Source organism: Myotis myotis, unplaced genomic scaffold (assembly GCF_014108235.1).
Source record: "Myotis myotis isolate mMyoMyo1 unplaced genomic scaffold, mMyoMyo1.p scaffold_m19_p_2, whole genome shotgun sequence".
Classification (NCBI taxonomy): Eukaryota; Metazoa; Chordata; class Mammalia; order Chiroptera; family Vespertilionidae; genus Myotis; species Myotis myotis.
Window position 1 is genome coordinate 148,814,263 of NW_023416324.1, and position 19,297 is coordinate 148,833,559.

The following is a 19,297-nucleotide window of genomic DNA, read 5'->3' on the forward strand; positions in this document are numbered from 1 at the left end:
TGTTGGTAATGACCAAATGCAGATCTTACTGAGTGTTCAGTAAAGTGTGAATGATCATTTATTATATGGTCATGTTAAATTTACCATTTGGAATTTTATAGCATAAAAATTAAGCAGCACATATTTCAACCAAGCCTTCTCTTGAACTCTTGAGGTCCTAATCACTGTATTTCTGGAACATGATCTCTTTCCATATGGACTGTACCCTGCTCTCCACACACTTCCACCAGCGGGAGAGGGCACTTACTCTTTCTGCAGAGGCGTCTAAGTGCTCTGCCTCCTGGCAAATTACATTCGGCAGTAACATAGAATCATTTCTCAATGACCTGCATTAATGGAAGGGGAACAGCAACAGGACCGTCTAAAACAGCAAGTAGACAAACAAAATGTGAATTTTAACTTTAGGTATTTTTCCCTGAGTCTATTTTCCTTGGACCAGGACCAGCTACATAATTTGAGAGGCTCAGGGAAAAATGAAAATGCAGGGCCCCTTGCTTTAAACTTAAGAATGTCAAGATGTCCAGACTAGGTACCTAGTCTGCCCTCATGAGACATGCTCTCCAGCCACCTCCCAGATGTGGATGAAGCAGAGGGGCATGTACTCCTGACCCCAGCCTTCCCTGTGCTAGTACTCAGGCCCCTGCCAGGCAGAAGGCAGCAGCAGTCACTGGACAGGGGCAGGAGGGGAAAGTACAGGATGTCCCCCAAAAATGCATATGCACTTTAACAGCTAATAGCTCAATTTTGAAAATAAAATATATTTTAAAAAACACTGTCCTTAAAATATTTGGGACATCCTATGTACTGGTATGTAGATGGAGGGGATATGGCACCAGAGTGGGTAAGTGGTGGCCAAGCACTAAATCAGTGACCAGCAGCGGGTGGCAGGACACCCTTGAGCTGAGGCTACAAGTCCCTGAAACATGCTCCTTTATCGCATTAGATCACTTCCAATACACATTCACAGTGACATGAAGAAACTTAAGATGCCAACCACAGAGCATTAAACCCCAAAGTGGGACCCTGGTGAGCACTAGGTTCTGTGTGACTGGTCACTCGTCCCTGAGACTGGCCCAGTATTGGACTTTAGTGTACTATCTATATGAACTAATCATGTGGAAAGCACCCAGAATCATGCAAAATAAGACGGGGGAGGAGAGGCACAGATAATTTATAATTTGGATAACCCTGGAATGTGATATCAAGAATCGATAGTTTAGAATTCAGTAAATTCATTGGTCAGCTGTTGACTTCTTCCTGTTACAGAACCACAGGGTGTGAGGATGGAGGATGATGGCCTTGAAAGATAAAGACATTAGGAACTATGAATGAAACAAACAGATCTCGATGAGTGCTCTGATAGAGATATAAACAAGAACAATAGAAAAACTGGGACTAGAGAAATTAACTTTGGTGGGCAATGTGGAAAAACCTTGTAGGAGGAAAAAAATGACTTTAGTCAGGGCAAGATGGATGGGTAGTATTTTAGTTACCAGAGACTAAGGGGCAGACCTTCTAGACAAAAAGAACAGTATAAGAAAGGCAGTAAAATGGAGAGCATGTTTATAGTTATGTGACTTTTAGGCATTCTTTTTTTTAAAAAAATATATTTTATTGATTGTTTACAGAGAGGAAGGGAGAGAGATAGTTAGAAACATCGATGAGAGAGAAACATCGATCAGCTGTCTCCTGCACACCCCCTACTGGGGATGTGCCTGCAACCAAGGTACATGCCCTTGACTGGAATCAAACCTGGGACCCTTCAGACTGTACGCCGATGCTCTATCCACTGAGCCAAACTGGTCAGGGCTAGGCATTCTTTTGTTATCTTTATTGAACATTATTTTCCAGCCACTGATATAAAAGCAGATGATGTAAAAATACAGGATTAGGCTTCAGACAAATCCATGTTTGAATCACAGTCTATCACTTCCCAGCTGTGTGACTGGGGACAATTGAACCACTCTGAGCTTTGGTTTCAGTCATCTGTAAAATAGAGATATTGGTTTTGTAGAATTATTATAAAGATGAAATGAAATGAAGTTTGTAAAATATTCCAACCAGCACTCCCACTCTAGTGAAGGAGACAGGCATATCCTATATAATAAAAGGGCAATATGCAAATTGACCCTAACAGTAGAACAACTGGGAACGACTGGTCACTATGACACACACTGACCACCAGGGGGCAGACGCTCAATGCAGGAGATGCCCCCTGGTGGTCAGTGCGCTTCCATAGGGGGAGCTCTGCTCAGCCACAAGCCAGGCTGACGGCTGCCAGTACAGGAGTGGTGGTGGGAGCCTCTTCCGCCTCCTCAGCAGCACTAAGGATGTCTGACTGCAGCTTAGGTCTGCTCCCCGCTGGCAAGTGGACATCCCATGAGGGCTCCCGGGTTGCCAGAGGGATGTCTGACTGCCAGCTTAGGCCCAATCCCACAGGGAGTGGGCCTAAGCCAGCAGGTGGACATCCCCCGAGGGGTCCCAGACTGTGAGAGGGCACAGACCAGGTTTAGTGGACTTCCCCTGCCCCCCGAGTGCACAAAAATTTGTGCACTGGGCCTCTAGTACATAAATAATTGGGATGATACATGCTGTGAGAGCACAGAAAGGAGAGTGGCTGTCTGCCTGAGCACTTAGTGCTAGGCTTCCAGGAAGAGGTGATATCTGACCTGGAGGCTGAAGGGTAAGTATGTGTGTATAAGCCAAAGGGCCACTGAGAAAGAGCCTTCTCAGGGTTTGAAAACCGTAAGTCCCCTTTATGATCCCTGTGGGGCTCGGGGGCAGGGAGTAATAGCAGGAAGAGAAGGGTGACCATGTACACCATCTGTGGAGAAATCCAAAAAAATGACCTTTCATTAGCACCATGAAACTACTTTTAGCGATTTAAAATGGCACTCTTCCCTGAGAAAAAGTGAGAGACCTTCGTTGCTGAGTCCTCCTTGATGTAAGGTGTAAACAAATTTGCCTGAGAACTTCTGCAGCAGATGTTCTGAGTCTCTTCTTCCTTCCAGAAGTAGTCTGGAGCCAGGAGAGAGAAAGAGAGACAAAACTCTCTCAGTAATGTAGCTGTTTTCCCCATGTTCATATAGAGCATTTTGTTTAGTTGGCAAACATTTCACAAGACATGGTTGCCTCATAAAAACAGGAGTCTTAGTGGTCTTGGTTATCTGTTTTGCCATGTGCTTGGTGCTTTAAAGGGCATACCTTTTTCTCTTTTCTTCCTCCAGACTGAACACTTGCCTTTGCAGAGTCACTTCAAAGGAAGAGAGGTTGGCGGTCTCCAGCCCTCGGTGAGTAACTCGGTCCTGCTGTTGAGGTTCTGCTGTTGAGGTGGAGCCGGTGGCCACCATACTTATTAAAATATCACTTGATTTCTAAGAAATTTTATTTTATTCATCTCTCTGATATCTAAGCATCTGCAGTATCATTTTATAAAGTTCTTGCTCTTGCTTATCCCTCTTAGAAGTAACCAACTTTTATGAAACCAATAACCAGGTAGAGGGATCAGATCCAGACAAAGAGATCATCATGGAGTTCATTTTATAGTGTCAGCTGTGTAAGAAAGGAAGGAAGGTTAAAAAATACAAGAGAATTTTTTTTTTCACAGAGAGGAAGGGAGTGGGAGAGAGAGATAGAAACGTCAATGATGAGAGAGAATCATTGATCGGCTGCCTCCTACAGGCCCCACACTGGGGATTGAGCCTGAAACCCCAGCATGTGCCCTGACTGGGAATCAAACCGTGACTTCCTAGTTCATGGGTTAACACTCAATCACTGAGCCATACCAGTCAGGAGAAAAGAATACACATATTTTTTTATAGTACTTCTTATTCTCAGTAAGTTGGGCGTATGGTCAAAAAACCAGTTCATTTTTCTGTGTGTCTTCCCTAACTGCCCAGTGGTGAATCTTGATGTTTCTTTTGGGATTCTGTTTTTTGTATTTCATTGTTTTTGCTTCTTTGTCCCCCCAAAAATGTATATACACACTTGGAATAATTATAAAGGCAGTGTTCATTAAAATACATTTCATTTTTTAAATTGAGCCATCAGCTGTTAGAGCCTGTATATATTTTGAGGGGAACACCCTGTATATCTCATGCAGTCATTCCAAGCTTGAGCCATGCTGAGGGACACCTGAAGTTCACAGCCTTCTTTTTCACCATTTTACCTTAACTAGATACTAATTCCAAATTTCAAAAACTGAAATTAACTATAGTCTCCAGTCATTAGTCACAATTTTCTATTTAGAAGACACCACCAGTCTTGTTCAGGTATGGAAAGCAACAAAGGACTAGAAAATGAAAATTTGTTGAACTTTACCTTGACATTCAATAGTGTGTGGGCTAAGGAATCAGGAACACAGACTGTAATGAATTCTATTCTTGCTTGTTTTTACCGAAGTGCTAGAAAAACGCCAACAGCTGTTCTGCTAATGTAAGCAATGTTTGAATTTTTAGAATGGACTAAATAGCAGGAGATTTGAGTATGAAGATGAGAATCCAGTGGGGGAAGATGGGATTCAGCAGATGTGCCCTCTCTACAACCAGATGTGCTACCAAGACCGGAGCCCTGGCAAGCATCATAGGAGCAACGATCCCGAGAGAGTCTACATCAACCCCCGAGAGCATTACGTGTGACGGCTCTGCTTCTAGTGGGTGTTCTACCGAATGTTATTCCCAGATTAGGGAGAGAAACCAAGGTCAATAGTTATTATTTTGCTCTCTCTCATATAAAACGGTCCCCCTCTAAGTATCAGAAGTCGTGATGAATGACTTGGAGCCAATGGCGAATGTCTTTCCTCCAGTAAGACTTCCTTCACCACCAGCTGTGTCTGTGACCTTGACTGCAGCTTTGTGTGTTTCTGTGACGATGGTGTGATGATGTTTAACTACTAACATCTGGCCTACAGTGGCATGTTCATTTTAAAGTAGAGCATCTGCCTGGGATGCCAGCAGTGATTCTCCAGAAAGAAAGGCCCCAGCTGGGAGTGTTAACCTCACTGGGTCTCAGGCAGGCCAGCCTATTCATCCGTCAATCAAACGGGCAGAAAAAGGAGTTCAAGATCCATTTCACTAATTATTTAGTTGGAATTTGGCTTTCCCTGATATGCTTAATATAATCGCAACACCTCTGTACAAATAAGAGGCCTGAGGAAAGAGGCAAAATTTGTTCTTTATCCACAAAACAACAACAAAGGGCAGTTTAAACCTTCAAGCGTGTTGGTTGCTTTTAGACTCTTGCCACATTGTAAGAGATGCTCCTTCTTGATCACTGAGGTCCTGAGGGGCATATTTCCTGCCTAGGCTGGGTATCTGCCTAGTGTTGATTAGCAGAGTGCTAACCGAGGTCCGTCTCTTGCTCTGTCCCTGTTCCCACACTTCTGTTCTTTACTAGCCAGATTAGCTTACTTCTCACCTATTAAATTCTAAAGACCCTGTTTAAATGGTGGACAGCCTTGAGCCTTTTCCCTCTTCTGTGGTATTGTATACGACAGGCTCAGCTTTCCCTACTGAAATCTCCTTCAAGCTAATCCCATGCACACAGGCCTTTGCCCACTCTGCATTCTTCAGACTACGTATTGTCCATGTTTTATCCACCTCAGAAAAGCCTACTGGAAAACCACTGTGAAATAACTCCTGTTTTGAAATGACAGGTGGAAAATTTGAAAACTTAAAAAAAAACCCACAAAAGAGCCACTTCAATGTGGCATATGTGCTGAACCCACAAGTTGTCTTTGATCCCTCCTCCCCTGCGTTACCTGGTCAACAACCAGAATAAAGAGATGCTAAAACAAAAGCCAGTAATGTAGTGACCAACATACCAGTGTATCCTGCACCACTCTGGTGCCTGTCGATGTTAGTCTTGAGTTTTCTCACTTCCCTTTGCCAGCTTTTCCTCACTGAGATTCAAGGTGGTAATTAGAGTGGGGTGAGCAGAGGAGGGAACACAGGTACAAATGTCGATCAACCTCCCTCACAGCATGAGGAAGCATTGTTTTATTGTGGGTTCTGGAAGATTAGAGGTATGCCACTGATATAAAAAAACACAACTACAGACTTGTCATCTGTTAGGAAAGAGTGGCATAGTGCTATAAAATATTACATATTTCCAACCTAAGCTTCAAGGGGGCGGGAGAATGTTAACACAGATTTCTAATGAGATACCAAGGATACCTGGTGATTCATGTAGGGCTGGCTCTAGTTTTTGCTCCTGCGTTTGTTTCCTTTCCTTAGTTTCCTTGGTCAGAGAAATCATCTGGTTGTTTTACAGCAGTAATACACTCCCCACACGGCCTGGGTGACCTATTATTCTGGGAGAAAATTCTAACTCAGTGTTTTGGCTAGGTAATTAGCAATTTAAAAGTGATATGGGATCAAAGGATAAATTCTAAGGCCCCTCACAGCTGTATCACAGAGCTACACTTTGCTGCCCTTTGTAGCAAGCTGACACACAAAGGATTTATTTGATTGTATTGCTTTGCGTGGAATCCCATCAGTAAGTTGGTGTAACTAAAGGTACAAGAATCGCTGCAATTGTTTTCCAACAGAAACATGACTCTGGTCGGAGCTGTTCCTCCCAGGGCAGTGTTTTATAAAATCCTGGCTGTTACAGAGGAGGAGATACTGTGAGGCATGGCCTCCTTCAGAAAGCTAAAAACGCCTCACTCATGGGGGGTGGTTTCCATGGTCCTGCAGGGAAGCAGGTTGTTGGATCAGTGTCTCAGAAGCTCACCTGGGGCCCAGTGGGGAATGGAGATGTCTTCATTTGCACAAGGGAAGGACATTTGGAAGCACTGGGTTTGAGGAGCCCTTTGACTTTCTATAACACCTTCCCTACCAAGAAGAACTCAGTGTTGCATTTGTAAGATTCTCAGTGTAGTTATGGAAAAGGAATTTAAGCATGTGGATACCTCCCTCACAGCCAGGCAGTTCAATATCCTTTTTGCTTCTCTGTCAGGTATGGTATTTCTTTAACAAATGGTTGATTTTATAGCTGCTGGCCCCTTGCATGGGTCACGTAAGCTGTATAATTGCATCCCATCTGTTCTCTCCAAATACTGAGTGGAATTGAAAGGAGCTTTAAAAGGGTTTGATCAACCAGCCCCCTCAACCAAAATATACCCTCCAAAATTAGCCTGTCAATCTCCAAATTTGGAGCCTAGACTGCTTGACGGTGGCTATCTAAAATTGGAAGTTAGACTCTTAAAGGTCGGTAAGTGAGGCTTAGGGATGTAAGCCACAGCTGATACTGGAGACTCTCCTGGTTTTACTAAAACACACTGAAACAGAAATGAATCCCAGAGCACTTACCCACTTATGGTGCAACTCTGCATTTCAAGGGGGAGTATGTGTGTCCATTTTAAACACACAGCTTTCGTTGCCTGTTGTGTGGGCCGCCCAGGCTCCAGGAGTGTGCCCTGTTGCTACCGTAGCAGATAACCAGTTCTGTGCAGGTCACACTAAAATAAAGCAGCTGTACCACATAGGATTGGTCCATGTAATGAGATAAGAATTTAGATTAAATCTTTAATGGTGATTTGTTCTGTCTTCTATAAGGGTTCCCCTATCCCTCACCTTCGTATGTGTTCTAACTTTGAAGAAGTCCATGCTCTTTGGGGCACGTAATAGAAAAGTCTTACCTGTGCCAGGCTTCCCTGTGACATGCCTATAGTAGATACTAAAGAAAGGTGCTGTAAACCGAATTAACAGGTCCCCTCATTAATTTTTATGGCCGTGTTTACTCATAAGGATGGTGCAGTTTGTCCATCTTTGAGAATGATTGCCTAAGTCCTCTTTAACAGTAGTCTAAAAGTTACTATTTGTTTCTCATTGTGCAGTCTTTCCCTGCACTGTGCTGGTCTCCTAGTGCCATTCTTTACATACAATAGAGCCTTCCCCTCAAACCTCTTACTTCCTGGGGACATAGAGGATAGACCTTTATACCAAGAATCAAAAGAGCAGGTTCTACTCCAAGCTTCACCCTTTCTTAGCCATGGAAATTTAGACAAGTCACTTAACAAGTCCAGGGCATCAGTTGCCAATGGCCATAAAGCAGAGATTATAACACCTTCCCTATCAGCAATATGGTGAGACTTATAACAATGGATGGAATATTGTAAGTTCTCTTCAAATGAAAATGCCTATGTCTCTATTATTGTTGCATGTTGAACCTTTGCAGCATTTTGAATACCATAGTGTCCCCAAGGAGAACCAAGTGGCAAATGAAAATTTCAGACCTGATTTGAGTATAAGGAAGACATTCCTTTTACTGTAATAAATGTCATATAGAAAACTTGATACCTAAATTTTAGCCTTTCAGGCTTTGCCTAGAATTGAAAGTACACGTTACCATCACCAGTAGTTGCTCTTGTTTTTCAAATTACTACTAATGACAGCTACCATTACTGAGTGCGTAGTATGGACTGGATTCTGGGGCAGGAACCTTGCATGAATCATCTCACTGATTAGAACCAAATTTCCTGTTTTCTTCCCTTTCCAGCAGCCCCTGTGGGGACAGAAAGGCTCACACTCCCATACTGCACTCCCACAGATCATGCCTATCATTGGTATTCTTTCAAATCTATTTTTGGGGAATGGTGTTAGAGAAGAGGTTTTCTTGAAAAATTTAAAGCAGAGTTATAAGGGGAAACATGGACAAAACCATAGAAATGTTTATTAAGATGACAGCAAGAATATACACACTCATTTTTAGTTTTTGAACATCTCAAAATGCTCAGACCCATTAGATTAACCATAGCAGCAAAAATAACCAGTCTTATAAATAATTAAAACCACTCCATTTCAGTAGGTTCAGTTTTAGTGGCACAAACTTCTAACACCTCTTGCTCAACTTAGTTCATTGCTCTGTTAGTTTGTTTCACCTTTATCGCACTCCCAGGGGTGGTGGCGCTCTTGTACTGGACAGCAAGAATGAGAGCTGGCTTTGGTGGAAAGCCAGAAGAAGAGGAGGGGTGTGAAGTAGAAATGTCATAGTTCTGTGCTTCTCTTGTTCCTGTGCTTAACTAACAAGCTCTTTTGTCCTTGGCCTATTTGCAGATCTTATAAGAGAACCAGGGACTTCCAGTTCTTCTGTTAACTAAAAACTGCCTTTTGCAAGCCCATTCAACTGTAGATATGACTGGATTAATCTTATGGCACCTGAAAAGGCATTTGTATTTCCTCATTTAGAGAAAATTGTTGTAAGCTAGACTTGGCCAACTTGGCCACTTGCAATTATTTGCTTTTAGTGGCCTTTAGTAAGTAGAGGTGGTTGAGGGCTGTAGATATTCTTCCCCCAAACCTTATACCGACATGAGGTTTTAGACCAATTTTGCATCATCCATGTTTATAAGTAAGCAGGCACTAGAATGGACATCCTGTAACAGTCAACCTGTCCTGTAAGCTTGAAAAAGTCCCAACTCTGTTCTATTAAGGAATCCAATAATATCTTAAATGAAAGGGTTATTAGAAATGAATCCAGTAATATTGAGGCAGACTCAGTGTTAGGCACCCAATTCTGTTTAAATTCTAGACACAGAATCTAGGGGTCCCAGGGCTAGTGGGCTTGCTAGAGTCTCCTACCTGTTCAGGGAAGGGCTGGAGTGCCCTACAGTATTTGGGTCAATCTATGTACCTTTAACACCACCAATTTGACCATTGAAAATGATTACTCATTAACAAAACCTATTGTGTAGACTCTAGAGCTACAGATAAAGGTCTTATATTTGCCTCTGAAGTGACTAGAGCAGGGGTGGGGTATGTCTGGCCATGCTAAGGCACTAGGGGTGAGTTAATTAAATGTTTGACCAAATATAGCAGGTTAATTTTCAAGTTGATAATGTTATAAGGCCTGCAGATGATGTTATAAATACCCAAATGACCATTGGCAAAAAAAAAAAAAGAAAAAAAAAATTTCCCACCCCAGGACTAGAATTTTCAAATGCTGTATAACAACTTTTGGAGGGTGTGTTTCCAACTCGGGATACTTCAAAGGTTAAATAACTACTCCTTTATTAAGACTAATTAACATATGCCCAACTAATTAAAATGCATGGAATGTAACAATTTGTTAAGGATTCCTCACACTAGGCTGAGGTAGATGTATTCACTGCTGTAAAGTCAGCCACCTGCTGAGTAGACTCTCACTGGCATTTCTCCTTAGTGACAGCCTTTTCCTTCTTAGGGTTTTGTGTGTGTGGTATGTGACAGGGAAAAAAGGACTACTTAACATTCGCAACTGAATAAAAACTTGCTATTCACGTATACAAGAGAACCCTTACATGTGCAAACATCTCACTATTTCAAGCTCATTTTATTATATTTGTTTTAACAACTCTAAAAAATGGTTAGAGGAAAAGGGAGGCCATGTTTACCTTGACAGCCAACATATGTAAAACATCAGGATTTTTTTTTTATTCTATTTCCAATATTAAGATAGTTGTTTTCTTCTTAAATTGCAATTGTGGAGAGAATGTCAAAAATTCAGACCATACTAAGCATCTTTTTATCAGACGTTATCGATTGAGACCATGATGTGGAATTGCCTTCTGTATCCCAGGGGGCAGAGAAACCACCAATGACAATTAAAGCGTTCTTCATTCCATAGGCTGAGAAAATTCCCTTCCATGGGTTCATTCTCCAGAATATTCTAATCCCTTTGGGGGAGCTTAAGGCCATGATCTGTATCAAATTACATATCTCCCTGCACCAACATGTGCTAATTACAGTCTGTATCCTCTGGCTGTGAACTGTAGGGATAAATGCCTCAATTTCAGGGGAACAGAGGTTGTGACTATTTATGGCCAATGGTAACATCTCCATGAATTGAAAGTGGGGAGGGCCCTGCCCTCTAAGTGTTCACAGTCTGTAGCTGTGTCCTTTACAGTTGCCACTTGCAAACGTTTTACACAGGAGTCATGTCAGTTGGACCCAAGGAGATATACTCTTGGACTGTACATTATTATTGGCTTATAACTGCTGTCCCAAACAATTTTCAATAAACAGAAAGCAGCAGTCAGAGATACTCCCATCTTTCCACGAATAGCCGCCCTCTTGGGTTTTTCTCCGGCCCTACCATTAAAGACTTTATGACAGGTTCCCTGTGGCCTAAATGGGGTGTATTTATTACCATGGCCTGGGATTTAACTGTGAAAGTCGATTAGAGGAGATCTTGAGGGAAGCCTTCCTGGGAATCCAGAACATTTGGATTTTCTACACTGCATTGGAACTGTGGCCTCTCCCGCTACAAAATATGCCTGACAGTCACGAGGAGATGTTTTATGTGTCCCCTCCAGAGGTCAGGAATGTACTTCAAACACAAACACTGTCCCTTAATAGCTCACAGAGGATTTATGATGCCCAGGATTGCACATGAGTTTCCAAGTGAACGGGTTCCCTTGTTTTGGTTTTCTTTCTAACAATCACCAGTATTTTTTTAAATCTACCCTAACACAACTAAGTTAAATTCCTCTCTTACGCTATGTTGATGGCTCAGCATCCATCATGTTTTAACTATAGGCAGCAGTATTTTGCACTAAATGCACCGGATTGCACTTGCCCACACTGTGGCTTACGTATGCCTTTGCGTTTTCACATGGCCTTATGAGGAATTAGTACATATATTCCCATCAACTGAGCACTTTAATACCCAGAAGCGCATTTGTTGTCTTAGGTTTCATCGTATATTTGAAATTCCAAGTCCTTTGTAAAAAATGTTAAGTAGCTGGTATTGCTACTGGATCCTGGATTATTCCACTTGTCCATCCAGAAAAGTTCCTGTTTATCCTCTCCCTTCTGTTTCTATTTCTAAGCCAGTGCTCTAAGACATAACATCTGCTCCGGCCTGTTCACTCTCCATGTGGTCTTAACCTCTTCTTTACCTCTCAGTTTCACTCCTGGGAGTTAGCGCACTCTACCTCGTAGGAGTTTTGTGGAGGGAAAAAGATGTTTAACGATTGTCTTCAAGAGAGAACTTACTTTTAAAGTGATTTTATAAAAAAACAAAACAAAACAAAAAAACCTTGGCTTAGAAATGAGAAACTCTATAGCTATTGTATTTTTTACTATTCCTGTATTGCTATTTTTATTTCTGAAAAGCAATTTCTGTCTGAATAGAGTCTCTAATCTGGTTCTAACTTTCTTCCTATTAACCCTTTCACACTGAAATTGTTCTCTCTACCTTATGCACACTCTGAACGATTTACTTACAAAGCCAAAACTAACTCTCCCACAACAAATCCATGTACTTTTGCTTCCATTGTTAAACAAATGAATGTCATCTGTAAAGATGCATCTGGCTCTGGAAACAAGAAACCAGAAGCTAATGAGGTCTCACTCTTGCCCTGGCAAAATCTCACCCTGTGCCTTGGTTCTTCCCATATTAACAAGGGGTTAGTTCTGTAATATCACAGCACCTAGGTATTGTGAGTCCTAACTAATAAATGTTGAAACACATTTTGCCAATGCCCAGTACTGTATGAATGTGTTGCAAAAAATCGGGAGAGTCTTTAGGTAGAGTGTTCTAGTGTAGTGCAATTAAAAAAATAAAAGGAGAAGGAGAAGAAGACTAATCCACTTATTTTCAAAAGAAATGTTTTACTAATATGTTCTCTTTTTTTAGTGAAAATTAGTTTCTAGTAATTTGATCTATTTTTCTCTTGATGTATAGGAGGAAATCAATAGTATATATTATTGCTTGTCAGAAAATACCCAAATTGTATTTTAAGTGTTAAAACTGAAGGGGTTGCCAACAGTGTAGTGGCATAAGGAGGAGGATTCTAGCTCAATTGTTGCAAATATAGAAATAGAAAGGTTACCTTTGATTCTGAAGATTGCATTATAAATAGTAGATGTTAATGTGGTGGTTTTAGATATTCTTTATTTTTAAGTCACCAAAAATTGCCTTTTATTTTTACAGTTTTGAACTCTATAGTTCTTGACATATTTTGAATAAAGTTTTTATCAACTAAAATTTTTCATGTACATTATTATCAATAAATCAATTGTGATTAAAATACATATAAAATTTAATAACCTAAGTACAGTAATTAAAATTCAAGATTCAAAGAATATCTTTCATAGAAATGGTAAGTTTTTATACAGGAATCCTTTTGCTGTTTTGTAATAGCAAACAGCATTATAATGAAATAATAAGTGTTAATGCAGAAAAATTGAGAAATGGCAAAAATAGAAAAAATACAGGAATCCTTTTGAAAAAAATCATAATAATAAAAGGCCAAGAGGCTTCATGACCAAAATGACCAAACGACCAGCCAGCAAGAGGTGCATGGAGCACCTCTTGGGCCCTCCCCGACGGCCCACAGGCTCTGATGGTAGCAAGGCTGGTGGCTGGTGGGCGGGGCAGCAGGTGGGTGGGCACAGTGATGTGGGTGCAGCTGCAAGAGGGGCTGTGAGAGCGGTAGGCGGGTGGGCAGGGCGGGGCCACACAATATCACGCGCTGGGCCTCTAGTATTTTAATAATAGTAGCAAAAGTACTTTTATACATAAGCAGTATTGGAAATGTTTTTTAAAACGTGACAAGTTACATATTATAATGCTTTTATTAAAAAATGTTTTTGTTGATTTTGAGAGAGAAAGAGAGAGAAAGGGAGAGGGAGAGAGAGAACATCGAAGAGACAGAACCATCTATTGCAGTGATGGCGAACCTATGACACGCGTGTCAGAGGTAATACGCAAACTCATTTTTTTGGTTGATTTTTCTTTGTTAAATGGCATTTAAATATATAAAATAAATATCAAAAATATACATCTTTGTTTTACTGTGGTTGCAAATATCAAACATTTTTCTATATGTGACACGGCACCAGAGTTAGGTTAGGGTTTTTCAAAATGCTGACACGCCGAGCTCAAAAGGTTCGCCGTCACTGATCTATTGGCTGATTCCTGCACACCGCCTACTGGGGATCAAGCCTGAAACCCAGGCATGTGCCCTGACCAAGAATCGAACTGTGAACTCTTGGTTCATGGGATGATGCTCAACCAACTAAACCGCATTGGACAGGGCTTCATTTTTCAGTGAAGTTAAATTTATTCCACTTATAGAAATTTACTTAATTCTTTTTTTTATTGTCTAAAGTTTTACATATGTCTCCTTTTTCCCCAATTGACCCCCTCCCCCTTCCCTTCCCAGTCCGGGTAAGCCCCCACCACCTTAGTGTCCATTGGTTATGCTAATATGCATGCATATAAGTTCTTTGGTTTACTTAATTCTTGATTAACCTTTAGATATTAAAATGTGTTACGGCCAAAGGTGATCCTGAGTGGGGGAGTGAAAGGATTGAGAAAAGACAGACAAGAGAATGAAAGCTGGGTCTCGGTGGGACGCTGCTCCCTGATGAGGAGATAGCGCCAGCGCCCACAAGCCCTGTCTTTATTTTATAGCAGATGCCACGAGGCAAAGTAGGGGCATGATCAAGTTGTTTACAGCATCCTCATGGGTTTCAACCCTGCTCAACTACATGCACCTGAACTCTAGCACAAGGCACGTGGGGACAACCATAGCTGTTGGCTATGATTGTGCTGGGAGGGCCCTGCCCTCCAGCCAGGACTTGCATGTGGCAATGAGAGGACCCTGTCCTTTCATTAGTCCGAAGCTTGAACCTGGCCAAAACACTGTAGCCGCACCCCACAAAAATGTCCTTTTATGAAATGATTTTGGTGTTAGGTGATAACTTTTCATGTGGTTATTTACCAAAAAAGAAGAAGAAGAAGAAGAAGAAGAAGAAGAAGAAGAAGAAGAAGAAGAAGAAGGAGAAGGAGAAGGAGGAGGAGGAGGAGGAGGAGGAGGAGGAGGAGGAGGAGGAGGAGGAGGAGGAGGAGGAGGAGGAGGAGGAGGAGGAGGAGAAGGAGAAGGAGAAGGAAGAAAGAAAGACAAGAAAATTTAGCACCTATGGTAGACCCCTAATTTTTTTTTTTTTTTTTTTTTTTTTTAGGGATGAATAATTTACTGGTCTATAATATCCTAAAGTCTGGAAACCACTTTTAAAAAATTATTGAGATACCATAAAAGTCATCCTTTTAAAGTATAAAATTAAGTGGTTTTTAGTATATTCAGAGAATTGTGGAACCATCACCACAATCAATTTTAGAATATTTTCATTACCCCAAAAAGAAATCTGCTCTTATCCAATGCTCAACCCTCCTCCCCGGGCCCTGGCAACCAGCAGTCTGTCTCTGTGGATTTACCTAGTCTGGACATTTCATATGAATGGAATCATATGTAATATGCGGTCCTTTGTTCCTGGCTTCTTTGACTTAGCATAATTCTTTCAAGGCTCATCCATGCAGTAATATTATTTTATGCCAAATAACATTCCACTGCATGGACATACCACATTTTATTCATTCACCAGTCCAGTTGTTTCAGTTTTGGAAGTAATTATGAATTATTTTGACTAATTCTGCTATACACATTCACATACAAGTCTTTGTGTGAACCTGTGTTTATTTCACTTGCATTTATACCTAGGAATGGAATAGCTGGATCATATGGAAACTCTATGGCATAGCCTTTCTGAAGAACTGTCTTCTAAAGCTGCTGCGCCATTTTACATTCCCACCAACAGTGTAGGAGGGGTCTAGTTTTTCCACATTCTCAGCAACACTTGTTATCTGTCTTTAGATTATAGCTATCCTAGTAAGAATGAAGTGCTATCTCATTGTTTCTTATTTCAATCTCCCTAATGGCTAATGATGTCTGTTTTCTATAATCCTTTAAGAATGTAAAACCATTCTTAACTCCTGGGCCATATAAAAACAGGCTGCATACTAGATTTGCCCTCCAGTTAGCCAACGTCTGACTTAGAGGATAGAATTAATAGACAAACGCATTAAAATGGTACTATAAATACACCGTGTTCAAGAAGGTAGAGGAAAGAATGAGCCTGTTGGAGGTAGATATGGGATATCAAAAAAGAATGTGCGGCCCTCACTGGTGTGGCTCAATTGGTTGGGCGATAACCTGTGCACCAAAAGGTTGCTGTTTTGATTCCTGGTCAGGGCACATGCCCAGGTTTCAGGCTCAATCCCTGGTGAGAGGTGTGCAAGAGGCAGCCAATGGATGTTTCACTCTCATATGGATGTTTCTCTCTCTCTCCCTCTCTCTAAAAATCAATAAAAAATATTTAAAATAAAATAACGTGCACAGTGGAGTGCTAATAAGTCTGCTCACTGGATTAGATAAGGAACCTTTGTTTGCAGCATTTGTTGAGTTTGATGCTATAAATATTTACACCATGGACAATTTTGAGCTCATGATAGGACAGCACTGAACCTGAAGTTGGAAAAGGACATGCACAATTCACACTGCCAGTGGTGCCAGCTGACCAGCACATCACTGACATCAAACATCTCTAATTGTGCACGTATGACATAGAGTAAGCAGGGAAGACAGCTCCCATCTTCAGGGCTTTCATTGGTTTTCTCCTCCACCCCTACAACCAATCAGTAGAAAGGAGAGTATCTGTCCCCGACCATTGTATTGTTAGACTTCCAAATAGCCTCCGGCTCTTTCTCATCCATCATTGCTTTGGAATCATAGCTACATTTCCACATGCACCCTTCCCAGAATGTCAAAAACATATTGGAATAAAGTCAAAGCCTCATTACAGAAACATGTTTGATTGTGATTTAGTCAAATTCATTTTTCAAAGAAATAAAGGGGGATATACTTTGATCCATCCAGAAGACTTCCTGGAAAATATATTTTAGCTGAGTGTTGAATGGATAAAAAATGTCCAGGTAAACAGAAGAGCAGACATTCTACACATATAAATGGTTTGTGCAAGAGTTCCAAGATGGGGGTTAAAAAAAAAAAAATGGGAAGGCTATGTCTCTGGTTAGAGATGCAATTGTAAACTCTTGCAATCAGATATTTTCCCTGTTTCTTCTCCCAAGAGGTTTTGGGAAAAGCCTTAACTTTAGATTTATGTTTTCACCAAAAAGGACAATGTAAGGGAAAGAAAAATTTTCCTTCCATAGCCCTTGAAATTGCTACAAGAAGGCTCTAGAGAAATTAGATAGTGACTCATCCACAAAATAAGTCTACTATGTTTCCAAATTGGTATTAGTTCATGAACTGTGTTTAATAACCCATTGTCTTGTCCACAATCTCCTGGGCCTCCCCCTACTTTTTTTCCCAATCCTCACCTGAGGATATAGTCCCATTGATTTTTATAGAGAGTGGAAGGGAGGGGGAGAGACAGAGAGAGAGAGAAACATCCATGTGAGAGATATACATTGATTGGTTGCCTCCTGCACACACCCCGACCAGGGCTGGGGATCGATCCTGCAACAAAGGTACATGCCTTGACCAGGAAGTGAACCTGGGACCCTTCAGTCCTTGGGCTGACATTCTATCCACTGTACAAAATCGGCTAGGGTTTCCCTTACTTTTCCTAAACTTCTTCCTTCCTACTGATAATAAAGCCCAAGGCCACAGTGTAGGACTAATGCTTTTGACTTGTATTTATCAGCACAAATCAAAGCAAAGAAACAAGCAGCTTTGCTGGGCAGACGTGGTCATCATGTTCCCCTGCTCAGTGAGGCAGAGTGGGGAGCCATCCATTGCTCAGGACTCCCAGTTGCTAATTTTACAGCTTGGCATTTCCTAAGTAGACATGCATAAGGCCTCTCGGGCCCATATCTTGGCAAGGCAGCAGTGCATCCCTGCTCTCCGAGTCCGGCGATGCCGCCCAAGGATGACAAGAAGAAGAAAGATGCTGGAAAGTTGGCCAAGAAAGACAAAGACTTGTTCATGGGGGGCAAGGGCAAATAGAGGAAGTGGTCCAAGGGCAAACAGAAGTAGTGGTCCAAGTTCAGGACAAGCTCAATAGTCTGGTCTTGTTTGAAAAAGCCACATATGACAAGCTCTGTAAAGAAGCTCCCAACTACAAGCTTGTAACCCCAGCTGTGGTCTCCCAGAGGCTAAAGATTCATGGTTCCTTGGCCAGAGCAGCCCTTCAGGAGCTCCTTAGTGAAGGGCTTATTAAACGAGTCTCAAAGCACAGAGCTCAGGTGATTTACACCAGAAACACCAAAGATGCGGTCGCCCCAGCTGCTGGAGAAAATGCATGAACAACAGATCTCACTGGCTGTACATTTTGAAAAATAAACCTTTATTAAATAGGGGGAGAGAGAGAGAGAGAGAGAGAGAGAGAGAGAGAGAGAGAGAGAGAGGGAGGGAGAGAAAGAGAGGCATAAGGCAAAGTGACTTGAAGAATCTGTGACTTCTTTGTAACTTTTTGTTCTTTTGTTGGCTAGAGAAAGCAAAGCCTTTTCTAAAATGCAAAGGACACTCTAGCATAAAAGTCACCTGCTGTGATTGATGCTGACTTCCTGGGTTTCCTGGGATATTCCAAAGTCAGTTCCATCATACCAGCGTTCTGTGAACTCAGTGGTTCTCAAACTTGAGCTTGCATTAGAATCACTTAAAGAGCTTGTTATGCCACAGATTTCTGGGTTCCACCCCAAGAGTTTTGGATCCAGTAGGCTGCTGTTCTGGGGACCCCTGCAATCTACACAGCTCTCTGCAGGCCAAGCCCCTTTGGTTGCTACTATGCCCTTGCTGTTCGTTTGGAAACTTGTGTCCCCCCCGGCTTGCTTCAGGCATGACACACGTGCCCTCTTATTTTGGGGTCCTATCACTTGGGGTCATAACCTATTGCCATTTGTTGTGCTTTCATCATTGCGAAGCAGGCCAGTGATGCTGGAGCTCCCCTCGCCAGCATGTTCATGATGGCCACTCCTGATGGCCTTGCTTACTGGTATGTCCTCTGTGCTTTCTGTGGAGCATCATCCTTTGGTTGCTCTCAGGCCTCAGCCTATCCACATCCCTGAGCCTTTCCATCCTTTCTTCCTCAATCTCCCAAGACAATTCTGCCATTCCAACTGTGCTTAGTACGGGCCATTGCTATTTCCATGCTTCTAGAAATCGTCCTAGTAACAGAGGACAGACGCCAGCTCCTAGTGGTCTGGCCAAAGTATATCGCAGGAGAGTGTTCCCCAACTAGTAAACTCTCCCTTGTCCAATGATATGTTCCAGCTTCTCTCCTTCAAGCAGCCTCAGATGCTAGTCACCCTGCTACTGCCCTTGCACCTGCCTGTATATGTTGGCTGGGCCTTGCTGCTCCTTTGGTGTAGAGTCTGTTTTCTCCCAGCATGTCCTGCAGTGATTATGCTGTGACTTAATTCTGTTTATGGGCCTAGAAGCCAGGAGGAGAAGTTGGGGGAGATCTTGAGGGGGGCACATGCTTGTCTGTAAGGGGGGAAACTGCAATGA

General features: G+C 41.9%; 2 protein-coding genes across 2 annotated transcripts in view; both read left to right on the forward strand.

Annotated features, from left to right (window-relative positions):
- NECTIN3 (nectin cell adhesion molecule 3) overlaps positions 1-12,960 on the forward strand; it is a 131,843-nt gene extending 118,883 nt beyond the window's left edge. Inside the window, exons 8-9 of the mRNA XM_036349645.1 lie at positions 3,228-3,290; positions 4,458-12,960. Coding sequence (XP_036205538.1) covers positions 3,228-3,290; positions 4,458-4,637 — 243 coding nt within the window. The 3' untranslated portion in view covers positions 4,638-12,960. The remainder of the gene's footprint in view (positions 1-3,227; positions 3,291-4,457) is intronic.
- Positions 12,961-17,666: 4,706 nt separating this feature from the next.
- On the forward strand, positions 17,667-18,093 carry LOC118675159 (40S ribosomal protein S25-like). Its single transcript, XM_036347375.1, is given in 2 exon segments — positions 17,667-17,815; positions 17,818-18,093. Coding segments are annotated over 2 exon segments (387 nt in total). The 5' UTR covers positions 17,667-17,704.
- The last annotated feature ends 1,204 nt before the right edge of the window (positions 18,094-19,297 follow it).